A 24,816-nucleotide genomic window follows, 5' to 3' on the forward strand; every position below is an offset into this window, starting at 1 on the left:
TATTGAGTCGAATCGTTAATGCGATGGTAATTCCACGCTAATTACATGCAATTTAGCGACACATTTATTTCCACGCAATATTTTCATGCTACTCACATGTTTTCTTGTAATATATATGGTGATTCTCTTGAGTCTTAATTTAATTTAAAGTAAGAAAATCTTTAGATATCATGTGTACTATATATGATGAATCTTATAGAAATAACTAGATTAGGATCCGCATATATGCGGGTTTTTGATTTAAAATTTTCATAACCCGTGAAAATAAACAAAAAAATAGAAAACAAAAATAGATGGCTCGGAAAAACAAAGTTAGATTTTGCTTTTATGTTTCTATTATATTGTTTCCATTATATTTATTTTTTTCATGCAAATTTTGATAAGACTTCCTTCACATAATCGATTTCCAGAATCTTTAAGAAGTGACTGATGCACAAAATCTTGAATAGTTTTAAAAACAAATTAAATTTTAGTCAGTTAAGTTTTCTTTTTAGCGTTAGTAAATAATAATAAAAAAACATTCTGAATTATTAATCTCTCTCTCTTTTGTTTTGTAAATGTAAACATGTAGATAAAATATTTATTAAATATTATTAATTGTACTTGAATTCAGAATGATAACCTGCACATTTTTTTATAATTTTATTTGGTAAATAATTTTAGAAACTGGATTTAATTTGAGAAATTTTTTGAATGAATTTCAGTATACGTGACTACACTTCTATCAATATCTTATAGTTATTGAATAATTTAAATAATTAAAAAGAGTTTTGATGAAAATTAAGCAAAATATAAGAAAAATATGAGCAAAACATAAGTTAAATATGATAAAATTATTTGTAAAGTGTTATGTATGTCCATGTTATTGAGATAATTCAAATTATCATTGAAAGCATTGATGAACAGATAATCTTGTTTGTTTCCTATTATTTAATATTATTATTTTTAAAATGTAATATTATTAAGTTCAAGAATGTTGTATGACTTGTATCTTTAATCTTCGGACGTAACTTCATTACCAGATTTTGTTCTTGATGCTCTTAATGGTCTACTTTCAACTTCTTGAGAAGTGCAATATTCAGCCAATTTTGCAATCTTCTTGATTCTCTTAATGGTTTCTTTGTCCGTTGCTATGGTGCCATCAACCAAGTTCAAGAATGTTGAAATTTTAATCTTCGGACGTAACCACATGACCAGATTTTGTTCATCAACACTCAAAGTCTCATAATTCGCTTTTCTTCCTGTGATCAACTCCATTAGAATCACCTCGAATGCATATACATCCGCTTTTTTTGTGACCCTCTTAGAACCTACAAATATACTTCGAAAATATTATTTTTTATATTTTTCCTTATTTTGAAAATAGTTAAATTAACACAAATACTGATACATATAATGAGCTGAAGATTAAGTCTGATTATGATAATCTAATTTACCAACATAATCTGGATCAATACAGTTGAAGGTTCCCACCACTCTTAATGTCTCAAATGAGTCTACTCCCTCGAGTACGAGCTTCATACAGCCAAAATCAGAAATCTTCGCTCTTATGTCATCTCCTATAGCCTATAAGTATGGAAGGCTTCAAGTCTCTATGGATATAGTTTTCTCGCAAGACCTTGGAGATATTTTGATTTCTTCATTTTGAGTCTTGCATTATCAATAGATATGTTTTGAGATAAATCAAAAATTTTGAAAAGTTTGAAAATCCAAAAAGAATCTGGTAGCTTTGCATATTTATTTTTGTTATTAGAATTGAGTCTAATAGCATCTAGTTTGCGTTTGCAAATGCATATGGGTTAATGATTTCATTTGCCTTGTAGAAGTTCAAGTTTAGGATTAGGATCTTTGCCCTAGGTCGTAATTGATTGCATTTAGCGGTTTGGAAAAAACGGAAAATCCATGATTGAATCATTTCTCTTTCAAAAGTCACTACCTTTATGAAACTTGTATGTTTCCGAAGCATCTATATGAATTTGAGTTTAGACCATCTCCATCAATTGTTTCTCATTTAGAAACCACCTAATATAAAAATAAAATGTAATCAAAAAGTAAGAAAAAGAGTGAAGAGAGTCTCTTAACTGAGAAACTATGAGAAACCCACAAAGACACTTGTTTATCATGCATTGATCAAATTTTATTTTAATAATTAAAATCTAATTATATAACTAATATTTATTAAAATACTAATACTGTTTTTTTAAGAAACCCAGAGAGTATCTCACTAATTGAGATGCTCTTAGTTTGTATCTAATATTATCGCTTATGAAATTTAAATGTGTTCTCATAGTTTTAATCAAAAAGTAAGAAAGAGAGTGAAGAGAGTCTCTTAACTGAGAAACTATGAGAAACCTACAAAGACATTTGTTTATCATCCATTGATCAAATTTTATTTTAATAATTAAAATCTAATTATATAACTAATATTTATTAAAATACTAATATATATTTTTTTAAGAAACCCAGAGAGTATCTCACTAATGGAAATGCTTTAGTTTGTATCTAATATTATCGCTTATGAAATTTAAATGTGTTCTTATAGTTTTTTAAAAGACTCATTCAGGTTTTCTTATCTATTTTGTCAATCTTTGTAAACCGGAATTTCAATCTTACAAATTCGATTTTACAATACAATTTAAATATCTATTTTACTTTAATCAATATAATTTAATTCTATACATTACATTTTATTGTTAGTTTTCCATTTTAGTTAAGAAAATTATAAGTTAATTTTTTAGATATAGACATATAAATTAAATATCTAGAAATATGTTTATTTATTTAGTTTCTTTATTTTCTTTAGGAAAAAAGTAAAAAAAAAAAAAAAATCTAACACATGTCAAAATCTAAAATCTTAAAGATTGACATGTGTCATGATATTGTGAGTTACTAACTTTTAAAACCGTACTTTATATAATAAGATTTTATATATTTATAGACTTAAAAATTAATATATGTAAATTTATTTACTTTTTTATGTTTTCTATTTTTTTAAGAAAAAAAAAGTTCAATCTTTATTGACATATGTAAACATCTTGTCGTTAGATTTACTACGTGTCATGATCTCGTGAATTAGTAACTTTTGAAACCGTACTTTATATAATAAATTACATTTGAATTCGATTTATACAAAATCTTAACCGTAAATCACGAGATCATGACACATGTCAGGTATATCATTGAGATGTTGACATATGTCAAAAAAGTTTCTTAACCGTACTTTATATAATAAGATGTGCAATTTCGATATTGAACCTCATCAAACAATTTACGTAGCTCGAATCAACCCATACGATTCTAGGCGCAAAAGTTATTTCGCTGTCATGCTTTGAACCCAAAATTTATCATCTTTAGAGGATAGATTTAATAATTGTGATAAAACGGAACTTTTGTTAAGTTATGAATATATTGTGTATAATACATTTATGTATTAAAAAATTAAGATTTTCTTGTCAAGAGGTATGGTCATTCTCTTACATTAATTTAAACTCAAGAATTTTTTATATCATTTATACCAAATATGATAAATTTTATAAAAACAATGTAATTTCGATATCGAGCCTCATTAAACGATGAATAGCTCCAATCAACCCATAGGATTCTAGGAGGAAGGCTGAAAAACCTCGTCGTAAACCCTTTATCACATGTAGATCAATAGTTCCATCATGAAGTTGGAACAGTTAAAATTACAGGAACAACAATTATTTCTGCTGCCTAAATTTGAACCCGAAATTTATCATCTTTAGAGGAAAAATTTAATCATTGTGCCACAGTGGAACACTTGCTAAGGTATGAATATATCGTGCATATATACAGTTATGTATTAAACTTCTTATGACTCATTATTGGTTTTAAAAAGAATTTACCAAAAAAATATGATCATTCTCATAGATTAATTTAAACTCAAGAATCTTTGAATATCATATTTACCAAATAATACATATCCTCAATCAATCCACATAGTTTTAAGCGCAAGGTCGATAACCCACGGCTTAAACCCTTCATCCATAATTCATATAGATCTATAGTATTATCTTCAAGTTGTAACCGTTAAATTACACCGCTTGTTCTACTAACTCAGGATCAAGATCCATCAAATCTGCATCTAATTTTGGTATCGATCTATTAATAGTACTATATGTATATTTTCTCGACATAATTAACTTATGATACCAATACTTGTTTAAATTATTAAAGTTCCGGCCAAATACTTATTTATTTACCATCTTGGAAGAAGCATTAATGTGAAAGAAATAACACTTCAACATGAACAGAACAAACATCTGTTTAATCCCTAATTGCAAATACAAATTGCATGACTTTCCTACACTGCAAGATCTTTCTCCTTAAAATCAAGAAAATAGCCAAACATCTCCAAGAATTTGCAAGAACAGTGGACGATGTTAAAATTTGTAAAATACGTGCGGGTAGGGTCGTGTAAACTTTCTTCTTTTTTATTCACACTTCACGTGTTGTGTGTGGAACTATGTTCACATTAGTTTAACAGCTCGACACAACCATATTCATACAAAGTCTTGATAATATTGATTGCGTTCGAGCCAGAACCTTCAAAACTCCATTAAAAAAAACAAAAAAAATATATTTGAAGGAACAAGAAAATTTATTGCTCAGCACAGAAGGTTAGGGAGATCATTAAGAGTCCATTACAAAATTTGGAGGCTGAAACATTAATATTCTTGACTCGTACGGATTCTCTCATGTTCATACACATAAACTAGTTATGTTTTTGTCTTTGTCAACAACCTCAATTAATATTTAGCAGTTGATGGTTGGAGAGGAACTTTTTATTTACTCTTTTTATCTTCTGCCTTTTAAAGACTACTTGTTTCTCTTCTTCTTCTTTATTGCTTATAGCTTCTGAGCATCAATGGATCCAAATCATAATAATCTTCTCATCTTTGTAGCCTTTTTTGTTCTCTGCTTAGCCACCAATGGTGTAACCGGATATGCCACGGTCACAGGCTCGGTGTTTTGTGACCAATGCAAGGATGGAGAGAGATCTTTGTTTGATTTTCCTGTCTCTGGTAATAATAATTCCAACATTTTTACATTGCTGTCTATGCTTGTGTTCCTTAAGATGTGTTTGTTGATTTGTTGCAGGAATCAAGATTAGTGTCACATGTGCTGATGAAAATGGACAGGTCTATATGTCAAGAGAAGAGACTACTAATTGGCTTGGAGGATATGTAATGAGATTTGATGGGACACCGGATCTAAGTAACTGTTATGCTCAAGTTTCAGACAATGGAGTTCAACAAGACCCAAGTAGCTGCAGCATTGCTTCAGGTCCTGCACAGAAACTTAAACTAATGTTCAGCTTTTTTGGGATTGAAACGTTTGCTGCGGATGCCCTTCTTGCTCAACCAGTTCAGCCAAGTTCTTTTTGTCCTAAACCACCCACAGCTCCGGTCATGCCTCCTCCTCAAGTTCCGGTAATGCCTCCTCCTCAGGTCCCGGTTAAGCCTCATCCTAAGGTCCCGGTTATAAGTCCTGATCCTCCAGCTACATTGCCTCCTCCTAAGGTCCCGGTTATAAGTCCTGATCCTCCAACTACATTGCCTCCTCCTCTGGTCCCGGTCATAAATCTTCCTCCAGTTACATCACCTCCTCAGTTTAAGCTTCCACCATTGCCTCAAATCCCTCCAATGCCATTTGTAGAGCCATCAGCTTGTTCTCACCAGTGAGCTTTCTCTCGGATTCATTCCCTAACTCACTTCAAAACAAGCCTAGATTTTCGGGTTTTTTCGGTTTTTGGCTCCATGAGTGAGCTTTCATATTTGTTCCTTATAGTACTTCAAATTCTGCTTCGGTATTTTGGTTTTTAAATTTGATTTTTCAACTAAAACCGAATTATTTGTTGGTTTGAAAATTGTTGTTTACTTAACATTTCGGTTCTGTTTTAAATTAAAATTGATAAAATTACAAAGAAAATAATGTATATTATATATCTTTAGTAGCTAAATATGATTTTTGGTAGTATAATCTTACTATTGGACTTTATTCGGTTTGGTTAGGCTAAGCTTGGTTCTTAGTTCGGTCTTACTTTCATATCTGTTTATTATGCACACCTTTGTTTCAGATAATTTTTAACATTGTGGCTTTGTGATATAGGTTGTGGATGAAACCTGAGTACAGATGCTACTGGAGGGCGATAGGTCCAGACACAAAGGTCGCAGTTGCATTTGGGCTAGTAGCCGGGAGAATATACGGCACAGATATGACAGTACGAGAAGCGCTTGACGGGCGAGGAGAAGCCTATAAGACACTTCTAAGAGAGGCAACAACTGCATTGCTCAATTCATACAACTCTCTAGGATTTCCTTATAATTCCGTCGCTGTGATCACATATACCAATCTGGCTCTCCTCGGGAATTCGGAACACGATGTCCTCATGACTGCTATTCGTTTCATCAAGGCTAATTCCGGGACCTGCAGATTCACAGTCTGCAATTGATTGAATGTGTTTTCAATACTTATATACTCTACACTCTTTCTTTCTCTTTTACATTGTTCTTGGGTCCTTTTGTAATACTATAAAAGTCTATACCTGGATTCATTGGAGAATTTATGGACTATTATTGTATCCCTATTTATACTCGGCATTAAACTTAGTTGTTACAAAGCCTAACGTTCTAGCACTGTGAGCACTAAATGTTGTTATGATATAATGCATCAATGATTGGAGAGGGACATGAACAAAAGTAGATATGCTTCATTCATAAGGGAGATCACAAGGTCTTAGAAATAGAAGAAAAACAAACCACTGAGCTATTATATATCAGACAAGGAACGTGTTATGTTCTGGCTATTTCAAGACACAAACTTTCCTCCAACAATTGGTCTCTTGCTACCAGACAGATCCTGTTCAAAACCAAAGCACATCAACGCTCAGCAAAATCCATTAAGAGGGTTTCCAAGAAAACGAAAATATCGAAATCAGTAATCACAGTAAGATATAGAGATCAGATTGTGTACCTTTTCAACTCACTCTAACATGTTCTTGTGACTAATCGATTCCTAATACTCCAGTGCAAAGGGATGGAAGTGAAATCAGCCTAAATGTTTCTTAATCATTGTCCATATTGCGTTTGCGGGTAATAATAACTAAGTAGCTTCTTGAAGAGAGGAACAATCGCAACCATAGCAAGTTGGAGCTGCTCGGAGCTGTTAACACGAACACTTACTTGCCCTGCTCCTCTATTGTTCAGATTAGCACGAGCAATTAAATTAGAGGAACGTCCAATGGGAACCTGAGACTGTATGTTCCCTCCAATAGCAAGATCACCGTGCCAATCCATTACAGAAAGTCCAAGAGTAGTCAAAAACCGACCAAGCGGATAATCTTTATCTCTCAACTGAGCTTCCAAAGTACCACCATAAGCAAAATCTCCCCGACTAGTCATAGCTCCACCAGACATTACGATTCTGAACCATTTACTAGCAATAAACTTATCTTCGACTTTCAACCCCGCAGAAACCGAATCACCCAAGTGTGTTACAGAAAGACCAGCTGCAGCCTTGTTTCTCCTGAAATTGTTAAATCTCGTTTCGCTTCGAAGAGTATAAGCCAATTCCTTTCCAACAGTTTGCATGTCGAAACCTAGGGAAGTTGATTTACCCTCTCCATGTTTAACCGAGCTGGCCATTTCTAGCTGCACATTTGCATCCTTCTTGTCTTTTGTCACTTGACCTGAGACAGATATTGGTATTTTTTCTTTTACAACAAAGAGCCGTTCTGCATTCACACCTTCATAACCAATATCATGATCCCACCCATGAGTTTCCAGGACTGGCCTAACAAGCCACTGATTGGAGGAATCAAGGTACCGGTAGCGGTGAGTAGGGTTATCAGAGTCAAAAGACGCAGGTAGAGATAAATCTGGCATAGGAACTGGAACTGATGCAGGTCCACCACTCTCCTCTTCCACATTTTCACTATACCCATCAGGCAAATCTTTAATCTCTGCAGCAAATTTCTTAAACATCTTACGTCTCTTTCTTTCCTCTTTCATTTGCTTCTTCATTAAAAGTTTCTCTCGGTACTCCATTTCATCGAGATACTGCTTCTTCTGAGATTTACTAAGCGTAGCCATCTGAGCTTTAGTCAAACTCTTAAACGGAGGAAGCTGATCATACTCTGATTCTTCGTCTGAATCTGATGATTCTTCTAAATCATCTTCATCTTCTTCATCACCATACTGCTGTTCAGGAAGCTTAGGTTGTGGTCTTGATTGCAGAAGCGATGAAAGGAGAAATGGTAATGGCGGAGCCTTGGACCGAGCTGCAAATGGTCTCCCTGGAATATTATCTTGCAACTTCAAAAGAGCATTTGCTTCTGCTAGAATCTTAGATGCAAATGAGAGTAGCAACAAATGTGGCTTCCACACTTGGCCATTCGGTAATACTCTCTGGCCTGCCCGATTAGTCCTGCAAGCTGAGTGATTCTCAACTAAAGAAACAGGGTTCATGAGCCTCATATCTCCAGCTGCTTGGCGAATGGCCTGCTGGATGACATGAGAACGTTGTGTAACAAACATATCATAGCTAGAAGCAGTGCCATTTGGGCCATCTGGTGGAACAGAAGCGGCATGAGTCAAACCCACAATGGCATTAAACCATATCGAAGGACCAAAAACATCACTTATGGTGCGCAGGAGAGGCATGTCACCAGAATCTCTGCTTTGCATATCCAACCTATCAAGATATAGTACAATGTCAGGTGGATTCTTCTTGATGAAAGCCTTAACAGAATTCAGGATCTTCTCATTCTTGGCTTGATCAGACCAGGAAGGTAAGAGACCGGGAGTGTCAATCACCCGTACCTTAATTCCCTGAACCAAACCCTCAACATCTTGAACCCTCTTTGTCCCCATCTGGAATGCATCAGTACAAAATTTCACTTCATCAAATATAGAATTGATCGTTGCACTTTTACCAACCCCACTTTTTCCGAGAACCATAATCGTACAAGAAAAATCAAGTGGATCCTGTCCAGCAGCCTCAAGCTGTTCTGCCATGGCACTAGCGCGATCAAAACTAAAAGCACCAACACGGCTTCCATTTCTGCCCCTCAACTGCTCAGCCAATCCAAGCCTGTATAAAACCTGAGCAACAACAACATTATGCGGGGTTTGCCCTAGTCTATGTGCAAGCCTCAAAAATTTTACCCTGATCAACTGGAGCTTCTCGCGGGTCTCATCATGCTCATCAGCCTCTGTAGTGGTAGAGTCTTCAGCTTGCTGAAACTGATTGTGAGACCCATTCCCATTGACGCGAGACTGTTGAGGAGCACGTGATGCAGGTTCCAAAAGAGGAGAAGCACGACCAAGACCTGCTGGACGAGCAGGTGGTAATGCCGCAGGATTACTTCTAGACTCTGTTGGTGAAACAGAACTTACTACCTCAGGTTCTGTTTCCACATGTGAATTTTCTGTAATCTCTGGATCTACATGTACTCTGCTGCTTTGCTGCTTCTCAAGCTCCTTATTTGGTTGAGGACTCTGAACATCATGTCCTCCATTAGCACTTTGAACTGGTTTGTGTTCTCTACTAGTTACCCCAGGGGAGCCACTATTGCTGTGAACTTCAGTTGACTCAGGATATGAGTGCGGCGAAGAAGCCAAGTGTTGCTCTGGTTTTAAACAAGTACTGTCCCCTTCAGTCTCTCCCTTTTCCCCGGAACTAGATTCCTCCAATGGAGATGAAGTCACAGCACTTGATACTTCATTGTCACCTGAAGCATTAGTAACGATATTACTTGTGTAGGCGGCACCAGTCTCACCATTTCTTTCTGCCTCGGACTCACTGTCCATACATACTGAACCATTCTCAAATAGATCCTTACTTGTTCCTTCACCTTCCACAACATCTTGTTCTGTCTGTTTCTCAAATAGATTCTTACTTGTTCCTTCACCTTCTACAACCTCTTCTTCTGTCCGTTTCTCAAATTGATTTTCAGTTGTTCCTTCACCTTCCTCAACCTCTTGTTCTGTCTGTATGCCATCAACTCTTTCCTCCCAATTATCGACTTCAATGCCATCATTCCATGGTTCCTCAATCCCATCATCTTTAGGGATAACTTCAGCCACCACTTCTTTATTTTTAGGAGAGGCGATTCCATTTCCCAAAAAAGAATGAGTCTTTCCGTTTTCAATACCCACATGCTCAGCTGCTAAATTGGAACCATTAGTATTAGTTGATGTAGCATTCTCAGTGGTATCAACAACATCCAAGCTCGATTCAACTTTATCATAAGAACCACCTCCACCTCCTTCCCCCTTATCACCATTCATTTTAGTAGCCAAAACATCAAATTCAGCCTCTCCCGCACCATGGCTCTCTCCAACAGCCGTAAAATCTTTAACACCCCCTTCATTGCTACTCGTTTCATCCAAATCACCCACTGCCTCTTCAAAATCCTCCACTTCATGCTCAACCATAGAACTTTTAAGAGTTTCCACTAAAGGCAAATCATCAGATTCAAACAATTCACGTTTTGGATCCTCCTCCTCCTCCTGCTCATCATTCTCTGAACCAATCGCTTCCTCAAAAACCTCGTCCTCGTTATCATCCCTTACTTCATCAGATCTCACCAACTCATTCTTCACTACTTGCTCATCACTAATTCTATCCTCAGCAAGCTTCTTATCTTCCCTATCTGACCTAACCACAAACTCAGTCCCATCTCCCATTTTCTAGATCACCACCGCTACGGGAAACAAAAGCCACAAATACAATAATCAGAGATCAGAAATCACTCCAATTACCAACTACGCTTTAACCATCAATATAAATTCCAACAACCAAAAAAAAAAAAAAACGAGCACACAGCTAAAAGAAACCTAGATCAGAGTTAATCACCACGAATCCTAGAATCCTTATCCCTTACCAATTCCAGAAACTAAAATTCAATTGAAGTTAACCAAATCGCTTAAACACAGGTCTAAGCGGTGATAGGGATCTCCAAACATGGAAGAAGAACTTTGTTGATTACAGGAAACGAAAACCAAAACAGAAGAAAGAAGACGAAGAAAGAAGAAGAGAAATGGAGAGAAGCCTTACCAGAAGTTAGAGATAGAGAGAGAGAGAGAGAGAGAGAAATAGAGAGAAGGTGAAAAAGTGTGAAGATCCTTTCATGCGCTTTACCGGCTGCGAGCCTGCGACTACGACGGGGAAGGAGATAAGAGACGTTCATCAACGGTCCTGATCAGTTTGGGTTTAAGCATCGTACGGTTGATAATGACTCGTTGATGCAATCGTGAAATGATGCTGACGTGGACTATATAAAGTAGAGTGAGTGAAGCCGTGAAAGGGAATAGAAAACCCTCGTGCGTCAATTCGGTTTAACCAACCCGGTCTGATTCGGTTTGGTCTACTACAATTTTTTGTGTTCTTTCTAATGAGAAAAGTTCAGTCCCTTATTATAGAACCAATGAACGTTTTTTGTGTTAATCTTCAAAGGACAAAGAATGAAAACTCATAACAAATGATACATGAACTCAATAAGCTGGTGCAGCTACTAAGGAATCTTCCCATTACTCTTAGGTGAATCTAAAATACTTTGTCTGCTAATACACATCCAAGTTCTTGAAGACTCTTCATTGTTTTCGCATGAGACCGGGAAATGCCATGACCCTTTCTCTGATTCCTGATTTTGTCGAAACGTAATTGAGAAACTATCGAAACCGGAGAAAAAAAGGACTGAGATGGTAAACAAACCTGAATGACAACCGAAAAAGGAGACGGCATTTCAAGCTTCAGGTTACCTTTCACAAAAGTATACCGGACCTGTACCAAAACCATAAACCAAATGTTCTAATTGTAGACTTCTCAAAGTTGCACTTTTAGTATAAAAAGTTACATATTGTATATAAGTTTATATAACTTTACCTGATGTCTTTCTTTCCACTTTTGGAAAAAAGTACTCCCTAAGAGTTCAAAAATGTGGTCTCTCATCTCATCATTTGTCACAAGCAAACACTTGAGCTTAGCAGCAGCATACAGCCAATACCTGGAAAGGTAAAAAAAACAAAAGATGAGTGTAGTAACCAAACATTGTTTGTGTTTTTTGTCGAAATAATGGTGCTGAGAGAAGCTAAAAGTTCATACCAATCATCATTGGAACCTGGTGGAGTTGCATACAGGACACCGTTACTAATCCATTCTTCAACCAGATTCCGGTGAGTTGGGTTTTCTAAAAGCGTCTTGACCCGTCTCTTGTGCAATAGAATTAGGGGCCATTTGTTATTACCACTTTCACGGTAAAGTTCCTTCATCACAGATTCAAGCTGCTCTATCCCACATGTATGTGATATCAGTATAGCAAGGAATGGATTCTAAAAATATGGAGGAAGAAAAACAAGTACCCCAGAAAAGATGGGAGAACCTGTGAAAGACTGAAACTGCCATCTACAAAATTTTGTTGGTAGAGCCCAATATTTGCTCCATCTACTATAGCTTCGTAATCTCCATGTTTCTCAAGCCAGTCCTGCCAAATAAGATAGCAACATTCAACAAATATCGACATTTGAATACTCAAGATTGATGACAATTCGCAGCAAAAACTCCAACCAGTGTACCTATCTCTAAATGCTTATCATGCAATATTTAATGTCCAAGACTTATTATAACCAAGCTAAGAGAATCCCATCTCTAACCTGAAACTCGCTGAAGACCACATTTGTCTCACATGAATTCATCTTTGTCTTCCTATCCATAGCCAAAGCCACCAAAGAATCCACAAACTTCTGTGTTTCTACCTCATTGGTATCTACACAAGCTAACTGCTCACTGCAGCTCAAACATCTTCCTGTTGAGCTAACATTACCTTTCTTTACAGTCCATTTACCCTCCCCAACCCACCCATGCCCGTGCCACCCACCTCCATTATTCAAAACAGCTTCTCTAAGCATCCCAACATCAGAACCAATTCCATTATCACCAACCTCACCAGCTTTTTCTCCACAGAACCATTCCTCAATAATTTTCAAAGTTTCTTCACTAACGCAGCCAACATATTCCCTCAACTTATGTAAATATCTATAAACCTTGTTTTCTCGACCCGTGGCAGCACTTACCTTCAACAAAGCCGATATCTCTGCCTCCTCCAATGCAATACCTGCAGCTTCCATGTGCTCTTCTACCTCATAACCCTTTTCAGCCTCCAACTTCTCGCAGAAACAGAGCAAAGCCGGCGCATATGTCCTCAGACGAGGAATCGACACACCTCCAACAGAAACAAACTCCTTAACAACCTTGAAAGCATAATCACCATTACCTTTAGCAGCAGCCAGTCTAGCCACTGAAGTAACAGATGCCTCATTAGGACTTATCCCCGAACTAACCATACGATCAAAAATCTCGAAACCACGGTCAATGGCAAGGTATTGAAGAGATATGTCAGTAATGGAAGCTGAGCATAGGTACAGAAGCGTTTGAAAATGTTGCTGGCTGAGACGTACTTCACTGGAAGTGATGGCTGCATCATAAAGTGCTAATGCAGCTGAGAGGTCCTTGGACTTGGAGCATGAATTGAGATTGAAGAGGAGATTTGTTTCTGGGTTTCTGCTTACCTTCTTCTTCTTGTTGGGTCTTGAAGAGCTCTCGTCGTGACGGCGAGACCGGTGTTGATCAGAAGCAGCCATGTATACCTCAAAGTTACAAGCTTTGCATTGGTAGAAAGTGGTAGATGAAACCCTAAACCCTGAATCAAAAAAATTATGAACTTTTTCTTGAAAAGTGAACAGAAACATACAAATTATAGAGTTGCTATGGATTGGCTAACTATTCTAGTTCTCCTGAGTATTCATTCCAATTCAAAACCAATAACAGTTTCAGTTCCTAAAACCTTAACAAAGATGAAAGACCTTACCTTGTTTGAAGTAAACGAGGCCGGCGAGATAAACCAGCTGACGGAGGTTTAAAGAGATTAGATGGTGGCGTAACGTCGATGCGTGGAGGAGAGACCACGAATTCGACAAAGACCACGGCGGCGGCTACTCACTGAGCAGAATAGATTTAAAAGGTGAACCGGGTTTTCAATTGTCGATCCCGGTTTAGCGTAATCTTGGTTCAGTTTTCGATTCACTTGTAAGTGAGCTGGTTCTCGAGTGATCCCATTGTTGATCCCACTTAATTTTCCACAAAAATTCTTATTATGGTCATATTCGAGTTCCCATCTATTAATTGCCCATTAATTCACAAGTGACTGAAAAGTGACAAGATTGGTGATTTTCTGCATTATATTGTGTATTATTAACCACTTAGTATATATATATGTAACTAAATAAAATCTTAGAAAATAATTGGAATTGGACTATCAAAATGTCATACATTTATATAATTTTGAACAAATCTCGGAAAGACAAAAAAATACATTGGCGATGCTACTACAACAATGATCTCTGGTACTTGAAATTTTGTTCAACAATATCTTGAATCCGATATTGTATCATGTATACAAAATCAGCATCTGAAAACAATGTAGTGCACCGGAACTAGATATACAGTGTCTTAACTAAGGCTACCACCAGATTTCTTTGACTTCTTGCTAGCGTGAATCTTAGCGTAAATCTCCTTAGTCCTATAAGCCAACACAAGATCCAAACCGACTCCGATAACAGAAGCTAATGCCATGACTATGAAGATGAGACGGTAGCAATGAGCTCCTACGCACGTGTTGCCCCCACCAGGAGTTGGTGTTGCCTCTGCATCGTAGAGGAAGCCAGCGAGGAGACCCGAGAAGAGAAACGAGCCAAGTGGCAAGTTAAGTACTAAGATGTTGTAGATGAGACCGTAGTATTTGAGACCAAAGAGTTCGGAAGCTGTTGGTACAGTTATGGCTAGACGGACACCGTAACATACTCCAACCACCATTGAACCGATGTAGAGTGAATTAGGCACGGCTAAAGCCATTAGTATATATCCTACGGCCATAAGGATTTGAGAGGCTGCATTCCATAGTGGTCTTGGTGTTCCAGCTTTCCTATAAAAATTAGAAGAAAATTATACATTCTTTGGTTAGTAAAGTATAAAATCAACATGGTTGATTGAGATATGATATATATGTTGCATAACCTTTAAATTGAATTTTTATAAATCAGTAGAATGTAAAAGTTTCAAAAGAATCCAAAGGGGAAATTTTGGTGGAAAATTAAGTGGGCACGTGAAGAGAAAAGACCGTGGTCCAAAATAAGGAAAAGAGCAAGATATTTGATTTGGAATTGTCTATGTAGTACAAAAACTAGTTAAATGAATCAACCAGAAAATTCTAAAAGATCCCTTTTCTTAATATGAGAAAAATCATTTAAGGAAGAAGAAATATACAAATTTAGAACGCATTGAATTTTGTATGTCCATATATGAGGATGAAAAACTATATACGTCACGTTACAGCTCTGCAATGAATGTTGGTAGTTAATGTAAGAACGAGAATTGATACTTTCAATGTTAGCATCGTACAGAACGACACATAGTAATATGGTTTGAACAGTAAACTACGGCCAAAACTGTGCATAACTTATGAAGTTTTTACTGTTATTAGTCCCTAAAACACCTTTGGTTCATCTTAAATCATCTCCAATGTATATCTCTATTTTTTCTTCTATTTTAGAGACAACTCTATTTTAAAGGAAATTGAGTTGATTTTGTTTCGATGTATTACTCTAAAATAGAAGAAAAAAAAATAAATTTCACTTTTGACTCTATATATAAAAGTGAAAATGAGATTCCTCTATTTTTTTCTCTATTTTAGAGTAAAGTCTATTTTAGAGACAATATTGGAGCAAAATACCTCTAAAATAGAGACGGGCATTGCCTTTAGGAGCGGATCAAACCGTGAACGGTAAGATAAAATGCATATGGAGATGAGAGGAGCAGGAGTACTTACTTGAGAAAGTATTCGGAGAGAGTACCGGAGAGAATGCGACCGAAGAATCCCCAAATACTAGTCATGGAGACAAAGATTGAGACATTTGTGTATCCAAGGGCAAGACCTATCTGACCCATATTGTTCATCACAGCTAAACCAGTTCCTACACCACACAAGAAGGACACAAAAAGCACCCAAAAGTCAACGGTCAACACTGCTTCCATTATAGTGTGGTCTTCTCCCAAAACCGGTTTCTTCCTCTTCTTCTCCTCCTCTTCCGCTGCCACCGCAGCTACAACTATTACTTCTTTCTCCGCTGCCGCTATCTCGGATCTAAGCAACGGTTCTTGAATCCGTCCTTCTAAGTCATCTTGTTCACCGTAGTTCAAGCTCTTGATGAAGGAGTGGAAAGGAATGGCTATTGGAGAAGCCAAGAGGAAGAGAAGTATAGAAGCGAAAGCGACAGAGAACACTCCAGTTTTGATTCCAATGATGTCGTAAGACTGAAGATACACGGCGACAACAACGGCCACAATGTTGAATATGGTAAAGTAACGAGTCTCTTCGTTCTCCTCAGCTGCGGAAGATGCTGGTGGGATCTCACGGAGGAAGAAAACCGCCGTGAGACATACGGCAAAAGGCACCACGGCTAGTAAAACCAAAAACGACGCCGGATCGTTTGAGAACAGAGCAGTACAGAGATCAGTGAATATAGCTGTGCTTAAACCGACATATCCTTTCAATATCCCGGAGACCGGACCACGGTTTCGTCGAAAATTGCGTATGCAAGTCACTAGAACCGCCGTGTTCATCCACGTTGTGCTGTTCCCTCCCATACAGAGGAATATACACATCTGAAAATTCGAAAAAAACAACATACAGTATTCAATTTATTGTTGACTAGTGGTTAGTTGTACTATGACTATCCATGTGTGAGTTGTAGAAAGAAAAAGAGAAAGATTATGGTTAGTACCTGCCAATAAGGGATTGGTTGGATGGTGCGGCTAACAACGAGCCATTGTACACCATAACCAAGAAGACCTTCAAAGCAACCAATAAGGAGGATGACCGGAGTGGGAAGACGGTCAGAGGCAAGGCCAGCCAGGATCCCAAAGGCTTTTCCGACGTCTTTAGCGACAGAGAGGTTGTTGAGCTCGAGCTGGTTGAGATTCATGAGAGACTTAAGAGCACCGGAGTAGTTTGAAAAAGTGTAGTTGTTGCCGGAGATGGATTGAACCCAAACCGCTGTTACAAATCCAAGCCATTTTAATGCAGAAGAAGAAGAGATAGATCTTTGGAAACCCATTTGTAGAAAGAAGATGAGAAAGTGTGTGTGGGTCGTGGAGCTTGTCCGTATGGACGGTTTTATAGAAGAGAAAAGGTAAAGGGTTTTTATGCTTTGCGTGTTTTGTTTTATTAATTAGGTTTTGACATTTTTGTGAACAATTAGTAACAATTAGCAAGTTGTATATTTTAATTATAAGATGTGGAATGAGACCAGGAAAGGTACGACGCCGACATGTACGGGTTAAAGTAGGTGTATGTATAAAGTATAAACCGTGTATGTATTATGACAAAAGAATATTAAAATACGACGTGCTAATGGTTTGGTCTTTTTCTTTTTTTTGTTCCGGTCGTTTGAAATAATTGTATGTGGCCAACTTGGGAATTGATGCATCTTCTGGTATATACGGTTAGATCTAGTATTACTTAATTCCGATCAATTCTGCAATTTTTTAGTATCCGGAAAAATTTAGATACAGAGAGATCGTGTAATTTACTAGCTGATACGAATGCATGTGTGTTTTTTTTTTTTTTAGCAATCATACGAATTGGATGTTTGGGTACTAAAATTGGGGTTTGGAGAAAAAAAAAATTAGGGTTTTGGATACTCGTACGGTCGTACCTGACATGATTCAAGTACTTAATTTCAATTCAAATTATGTATAACTTAACTTTTTTTCACTGAAATAATATCGTTATTAATTTACACATAATATTTTCGTATCATATTTAAAAAGAAACAGTTTAATCAAATATATATTTTTAAATCAGATTAATTAGATGCAAGCTAAGTTCCCAACTTTTTTGTGGCTACCCTAAAATACGAATTTCATTGAAGACCTATGAGGGTTTTTGTTTGTTTTGATCCTTTTTAATCAAATATATTTCAAACTTGACATTTTATTTTTTAAATTAAAAAAATTATATATTAAGTTTTAGTGTTTTACTCAAAATAATATTGTTTTAATCTTTGAGTTTTATTTCAAATAACACTAAAAAGAATTCAAACAGCTTACATCCTTGTAACATCGAATTTCGACCGTCACAATTCTTGTCTATACTAAAATAAAAAATCGTCCGAATACCATAAAATCATGGATATGTTATCAAACGAGATTGTGGAAGTCAAAACTCGCGTAACAAACCAACCTTGAACTCTTTTTTTTTTTGTCTGGAGATTGTATATTTATACTTATAAAGGAACATTACAAACCAACCTTGAAAAAAGGACATGGATTAGTGTTAAGATGAAATTAACCATATGTCCATATCTACCAAGAAAACCAAAGCAAGGGACAAGGGAGAGCCAATAAGAGTTACACATGAGGGGAGACTCTCTCTCATCAACAAAGAACCTATATAGTATGTAACTAATTGGGATGGCCAATAGCAACATCCGTGATTTCGGGAATCCTAGATAACATTTTGTGCGATAAGAAAAACTCTTCTATTTGTCTATGCATTCACACTTTCCGAATTCTAGTCCTTACTCTTTTACAAAAATTAACGAATCTGAGAGAGACTTGATGATTAAAGGAACCTTATTAAACTCTGCCATAAACTGTATAAATTAAACTTTCAAAGCAACACTCAATCATAACGTAGACTTCATTACGAAAATATATAGAAAACGTGTAATATATCATTATAAAATTATAAATGATAAATAATTTAAAGTTAAAATACCCATATTCAACTTACTTTATCTTGGTAAAATATATGTGGCCACTTTTGTCTATATTCACGTCGAAGCCATCGTGCTCAACAGATCTTATAAGAGAAAGAGATTATTTAATGTACGGCGTGGAATCGTTTACAGCTACCTTGTCAGATAATTAAGACTTTGTTAAGATAATCGTAAGAAACCATGTTCTGTTTCCATTATCAATAAAATAAATTCGTTATCACGTTGTAGCCTGAGTATTATATTTCCAGTATGTGATAACGAATTTATTTTATTGAAAAATTTGTAATATACTTAGAATAATTTTATTTTGAGTAAAAATAACTTTTTGAAAACTTCCAAATTAGAATAGTAATTTGAAATGGCCCATTACGGTTAAGAAATTGATATAAATGCGGTAGGGCAAAAACTTATGGTGACGTAAATATGAGGAATATGAGAACATGTAGGGTGAAAGTCACGCAACTTGCAAATTGTATAATTTAAAACGGTGGGGACAAAGAAGAAATATATTGATAAAGACGAGTCTCTATCTTACATCAATAATAGATATTTTTTGAGCTATCGATCTGATTTGCGGGAGAGGTTATCACATTTTGCTTATCACATTCGAAAAAGACAGAAATTTGAACTTTGGAACATTATCTCTTTGGTACTGGCAATGTTCTTTGTACAGGCTGTCTTTCCCAGCCTCCACCGCAGACTAAATGATATGAACACGATCCAACGGCTGAGAGAGCGGGTGTATTATTGTGCGTACTTTGCTTTCCGAATGAAACCTCCACAAAAGTCATAAAACATAGGACCAATAGATGAATAATATCGTTTATGAAATAAACAGAGTTTCTCTGATCTTTATTATGAACGATTACATGTACATATATAGTTTTTAGAGAACAGGATCTCTATGTTATCATAATATCGTATCTTCACAGAAAATATAAAAACAATATTAACGATGCAGATTTTATGGAATGAATCTGATACATATTGCTGATTTAACGCCAACTTCCTCTTCACGTAACTTTGTAGCTAAACCAAACCCGGTTTACCTTTAAACGAAATCTCCAACTCCAACACCCCCCCTCAAGTTGGAGCATACAAATTTCGTATGCCTAACTTGATCCTGAATGCTGAGAAACAATCACGTCCTAAGGGCTTTGTGAAGATGTCTGCGAGTTGAGACGTTGTGCCAACATGTCGAGGAGTGATTACACCTTTAACAAACTCATCACGCACAAAGTGATAATCGATCTCAATGTGCTTTGTGCGTTCATGAAATACGGGATTCGTAGCGATATAGATAGCGGACTTACTGTCACAGCACATTATCATCGGTTGTACATGACTAACACCAAGTGAAAACAGGAGCTGTTTCAACCACAACAATTCTGAAGCAAGAAACGACATTGCTCGATATTCAGCCTCCGCAGATGATTTACTCACTGTATCTTGCTTTTTCGTTTTCCAAGAGATAGGAGAGTCACCAAACTGCACAAAATAACCCGTTACTGAACGCCGGCTCATGGGATCACCAGCCCAATCCGAGTCGCACCATCCTGTGATTTGAAAATCACCCGAACGTCGAAGAAAAACCCCTTGACCAGGATCAGCTTTGAGATAGCGAACTACACGCAATGCTGCAGCCCAGTGATCTTCTCTTGGTTCTTGCATAAACCGTGCCAAAATATGTACTGAAAATGCCAAGTCAAGTCGAGTAACCGCAAGATAAATCAATCTACCAACCAATCTTCTATATCGTTGTGGATCCGTGAGAAGTGGTGATGTTGACAATCCAAGTTTATGATTTTGTTCCAAGGGAAAATTCGCCGGCTTAACTCCCAACAAACCGGTTTCGGAAATGATATCTAACGCATACTTCCTCTGACAGATATAAATTCCTGTGGTACTTCTTGCCACTTCTATACCCAAAAAATACTTCAATGGACCCAAATCTTTCATATGGAAGCAAGACGCAAGATATTCTTTAAATTGCTGAGTCGCTCTTTGAGAATTTCCAGTGATAATCAAATCATCCACATAAATCAGAATTTTTATCCGAACAGAACCTTTGACAAGAGTAAATAATGAATAATCAGCTAGTGATTGCTGAAATCCATACCTCTTTAAAGCTGTTGTCAACTTCTCAAACCAACATCGAGGAGCCTGTTTTAATCCGTATAGGGCTTTACGGAGACGACAAACCTTGTTCGGATGTGAAGCTTCAAATCCAGGAGGTAGCTTCATATATACTTCTTCACGCAAATCTCCATGTAAAAACGCATTGTGAACATCCATCTGGTGGATTTCCCAATTGCGTTTTACTGCTACATCAAGAAATAAGCGCACAGTAGCCATCTTTGCAACAGGAGCGAAAGTCTCACCATAGTCCTCACCTTCTTTTTGTTTGTTCCCCAGCGCAACCAGTCGCGCCTTATACCGTTCAACCGAGCCATCAGAATTGTGTTTCACCTTATAGACCCATTGACTACCAATCGCTCGTTTCCCGGGAGGTAGATCCTCAATGGTCCATGTATGATTTTCTTCTTGAGCATCAATCTCCAAACCCATTGCTTTAATCCATCTTTTATCCATCATTGCTTGTTTATACGATCATGGTTCAATCGCAGATGTAATTACAGCAACATAAGTAGTATGAGAGGCAGAGAAACGACGAGTATCATCCCGTTTTTGCAATTGATAGAGAATCGAATTAAGTTTAGATGGCGACTCTTGACAGACTGTTGTGTTGACAACAAAATCCTTAAGAGTCACAGGCGGTGCTTTGTTTCTTGTACTTTGACGTCGTGGAGGAGGGACCGCCGGTGGTGCGACCGCTTGAGCGGTCGTTGGCTTAGCTCGAGACAGGGGCAAAAATTGCAGGTTCGTCGGCGAGGAGGGTGACGAAGCCGATGTCGTTGAAGTTGCAGGCGTCGGAACAACTTCAGTGTCTAACGGAGAAGACGTCGAGTGTTCAGATCGTGAACTAGTTGCAGAAGGGCTAATCGGAGAAGAAACACAAATTGGAGGTGTTGGGCCTGCGTTTTGGCCCAAGTGAACTTCTTCTTCAATAAGCCCATCAACTATTGGAGCCCATAAAGCTTCTTCTTCTTCTTCAATTACGTTCTGTTCGTGAGAAATTCGAAATGGAAATTCTAGTTCTGAGAAAACCACGTCTCTCGACACAAAAAATTCATTTTGTTCAAGATCAAACAATCTCCATCCTTTTTGACCATGAGGGTACCCAACAAAGACACAACGTCGACTCCTTTCTGCAAATTTATCACCACCACGATTACGATTGTGTGCATAGCACAAGCTTCCAAAAACACGCAAATGATCAAATCGAGGCTGTTTCTTATGCAAACGTTCATATGGTGTGCTGTCATTTAACACCGAGCTTGGAGTACGATTAATAAGATATGCTGCAGTCAACACACACTCTCCCCAAAACTGAATTGGTAGATTGGCTTGAAACCTCAACGCCCTTGCAACATTAAGTAAATGTCTATGTTTTCTCTCAACTCTGTCATTTCGCTCTGGAGTAGCCACACAAGATCGCTCATGAATAACTCCTTGTTCCTGGAAAAATTTAGTCAAACACAGAAATTCTGTTCCGTTGTCGCTTCTCACCGTCTTTATCTTGACATTGAACTGTCTGTCTGTCATTGCAAAGAAATTCTTCAAGTGACATGGCGCCTCACTCTTATCGTTCAACAAGTACAACCAAACCCCTCTTGAGTAATCATCAATTATAGTTAAAAAATAGCGAGCACCGGTATGTGACGGTGTGCGATAAGGCCCCCACAAATCACAGTAAATTAACTCAAAAATTCGCAAAGTTTTATTGATACTCAAAGGAAAAGAATTTCTTGTTTGCTTAGCACGATGACAAACATCACATGCCTTATTCAAATGTGTAGAAGAAACAGAAACAGAACTCTCGGGTATCAAACTAACAACTCTCGCAGCTGGGTGACCCATCCGACTATGCCACAGCTCATAATTCTTCTCCTCTTTAACCGTGACTGATGCCGCGATCTCCGTACTGCGAAAGTGAAACGTTCCCCCAACACGCCTACCAGCTCCCATCACCATCCTCGAAGTGCGGTCCTGTACGACAAGGAAGCGATCAGACATTTGCAAAACACATCGATTCTCATCCATCAATTGTCCAATTGAGATTAAATCGGACTGAAATTCTTCAACATAAAATACAGATATCATAACCAAATTTGACCCAAGTCGAACTGTTCCTTCTTTAACTGAAATTCGTTCCCTACCATCAGCTAGAACTATCAAAATTGGGTCCATATCTCTAACATCATCAATATATCAAATTTTCCCGTCAAATGATGAGAGGCTCCAGTGTCCATTATCCAAGAGGGTGAAGTAAACTTACCGGTTAGCTTTTCAGTTGCAGCATCTTTCCCGGAGTTGAGAATGCTTTTGATGGTTCTCCACTGACTGTCGGTGAGACCATTCACACCATCACGGTCTTCGTCAGTGAGAGCATAGTTAGCTTGCTCATATGTGTCGTGGTTTGGAACCGTCACACGATTGGCATAGGCAGCTGCACCACGTCCACGCCCTCCGCTCGAATTGGTTCCTCCACGACCTCGAGTTTGCAATGATCTGCTCCGTGGCCTATCTCCCCACCACTCCGGATAGCCAATGACGGCATAACAGCTTTCGGATGCATGACCACTGCGATTACAATGTTTACACACCATACTCTTATCTTTTTCATCACCTCTTCCTTGATAAAGCTTCGGTCTCATTTGAGCTGCAAATGCATTGACTTCACGTTGATCATCCAAAACATTTGCCCCATTCCTGAGCAAATCCTCCTCTTGTCGCACTATGTTGTATACCTCTTCTAAAGGTTGCACAGGAATACGTGACACAAGACTCGATCTGACCGTTCGAAACAAAGCATCATCAAGACCAGACAAAAATTCATGAACTTTGTCTTCTTCTCGATCTTTCTCTTGAAGAGCACCAAGATCGCACACACAACCACCACACTTGCAGATGCGCACCGGTTTGAAAGCTAGCCATACTATCCCAAATCTTCGTTAGCTTCCCATAATATGTCTCAATTGTAAGCCCTCTTTGCTTACAACACGCTAACTCAGATTTCAGTTGTTGAAGCTTTGGCCCATTCATCACAGAGAACCTTTTCTTCAAATGATCCCAGAGATCCTTCGCCACATCACGATGAGAAACATTCTTTTTCACCACCGGATCGATACTCATCTTAATCCAAGACACAAGTAGTGCTTAAATTGTCCACCAATCCTCCAAATCTGGAGATCCTTCTACGGGTTTTGAGATTGTCCCGTCGAGGAATCCAAATTTCTTGCGAGAACACAGCGCCGTCTTCATGCTACAAGCCCATTCATCATAGTTACTTCCAGTCAACAATGGATGTGAGATTACTGCACAAGGATTATTAGCGGAGGTTAGATCGTAGGGTAAAATTGTTCTTCTCACCTCCACTGTCGGGTTCGGGATCGGGTTCGTGTTCGTGTTCGTGTTCACGTTCGCAGGAGCTCCAACCATTGTCACTCTTCGTTTCAAAAGAAAATCAAAATTGATTTCTCAAGCTCTGATACCATGAAATAAACAGAGTTTCTCTGATCTTTATTATGAACGATTACATGTACATATATAGTCTTTAGAGAACACGATCTCTATGCTATCACAATATCGTATATTTACAGAAAATATAGAAACAATATTAACGATGCAGATTTTATGGAATGAATCTGATACACATTGCTGATTTAACGGCAACTTCCTCTTCACGCAACTTTGTAGCTAAAGCAAACCCGGTTTACCTTTAAACCAAATCTCCAACTCCAACAGGTTAACAGAAGCTTTTAAAAGAAACTCACGCAATGCACTTCTCTAAATGTTCATAACTCTATAAGGTTCTAAGAAAAGTTGCTAGGTA

The 24,816-nt window shown here is 37.5% G+C and overlaps 5 protein-coding genes and 1 pseudogene across 10 annotated transcripts; 1 reads left to right on the forward strand and 5 right to left on the reverse strand.

The window, feature by feature from the left end:
• Positions 1-993: 993 nt before the first annotated feature.
• AT2G16620 (Protein kinase superfamily protein) lies at positions 994-1,521 on the reverse strand (the record flags this gene model as incomplete). The annotated part of the gene is made up of 2 exons (NM_127214.1): positions 994-1,310; positions 1,437-1,521. 2 exons carry the CDS (start codon positions 1,519-1,521, stop codon positions 994-996), a joined length of 402 nt encoding a protein of 133 aa, NP_179253.1.
• Positions 1,522-4,710: 3,189 nt separating this feature from the next.
• Positions 4,711-6,737, forward strand: AT2G16630 (Pollen Ole e 1 allergen and extensin family protein). Its single transcript, NM_127215.5, has 3 exons — positions 4,711-5,045; positions 5,122-5,701; positions 6,133-6,737. Exons 1-3 carry the CDS (start codon positions 4,889-4,891, stop codon positions 6,473-6,475), a joined length of 1,080 nt encoding a protein of 359 aa, NP_179254.2. The 5' UTR covers positions 4,711-4,888; the 3' UTR covers positions 6,476-6,737.
• On the reverse strand, positions 6,662-11,220 carry TOC132 (multimeric translocon complex in the outer envelope membrane 132). Of its 3 annotated transcripts, none has more exons than NM_127216.5 (3): positions 11,083-11,220; positions 6,997-10,729; positions 6,662-6,882 (listed from the first exon to the last, which is right to left on the reverse strand). In NM_127216.5, the coding sequence occupies exon 2, from the start codon at positions 10,710-10,712 to the stop codon at positions 7,092-7,094; it is 3,621 nt and encodes a 1,206-aa protein (NP_179255.1). In that variant the 5' UTR covers positions 10,713-10,729; positions 11,083-11,220; the 3' UTR covers positions 6,662-6,882; positions 6,997-7,091. The 3 variants fall into 3 exon arrangements, with proteins under 3 accessions (NP_179255.1, NP_001324729.1, NP_001324730.1); NM_001335482.1 differs by having other exon boundaries at positions 10,910-11,220; NM_001335483.1 differs by having other exon boundaries at positions 6,715-6,882; positions 6,997-11,156.
• On the reverse strand, positions 11,194-14,161 carry PRORP2 (proteinaceous RNase P 2). Of its 2 annotated transcripts, NM_001335484.1 has the most exons (8): positions 13,892-14,130; positions 13,593-13,723; positions 12,678-13,498; positions 12,407-12,508; positions 12,130-12,308; positions 11,911-12,031; positions 11,740-11,808; positions 11,302-11,668 (listed from the first exon to the last, which is right to left on the reverse strand). In NM_001335484.1, the coding sequence occupies exons 3-8, from the start codon at positions 13,365-13,367 to the stop codon at positions 11,540-11,542; spliced, it is 1,290 nt and encodes a 429-aa protein (NP_001324533.1). In that variant the 5' UTR covers positions 13,368-13,498; positions 13,593-13,723; positions 13,892-14,130; the 3' UTR covers positions 11,302-11,539. The 2 variants fall into 2 exon arrangements, with proteins under 2 accessions (NP_179256.3, NP_001324533.1); NM_127217.4 differs by having other exon boundaries at positions 11,194-11,668; positions 12,678-13,723; positions 13,892-14,161.
• Positions 14,162-14,256: 95 nt separating this feature from the next.
• AT2G16660 (Major facilitator superfamily protein) lies at positions 14,257-17,493 on the reverse strand. Of its 2 annotated transcripts, NM_127218.4 has the most exons (3): positions 16,863-17,493; positions 15,908-16,743; positions 14,257-15,004 (listed from the first exon to the last, which is right to left on the reverse strand). In NM_127218.4, the coding sequence occupies exons 1-3, from the start codon at positions 17,193-17,195 to the stop codon at positions 14,533-14,535; spliced, it is 1,641 nt and encodes a 546-aa protein (NP_179257.1). In that variant the 5' UTR covers positions 17,196-17,493; the 3' UTR covers positions 14,257-14,532. The 2 variants fall into 2 exon arrangements, with proteins under 2 accessions (NP_179257.1, NP_001325139.1); NM_001335485.1 differs by having other exon boundaries at positions 14,309-16,743; positions 16,863-17,417.
• Positions 17,494-19,943: 2,450 nt separating this feature from the next.
• On the reverse strand, positions 19,944-24,422 carry AT2G16670 (annotated as a pseudogene; the record flags this gene model as incomplete). The annotated part of the gene is made up of 1 exon: positions 19,944-24,422.
• Positions 24,423-24,816: the final 394 nt, after the last annotated feature.

Source organism: Arabidopsis thaliana, chromosome 2, assembly GCF_000001735.4.
Source record: "Arabidopsis thaliana chromosome 2, partial sequence".
Lineage (NCBI taxonomy): Eukaryota > Viridiplantae > Streptophyta > Magnoliopsida > Brassicales > Brassicaceae > Arabidopsis > Arabidopsis thaliana.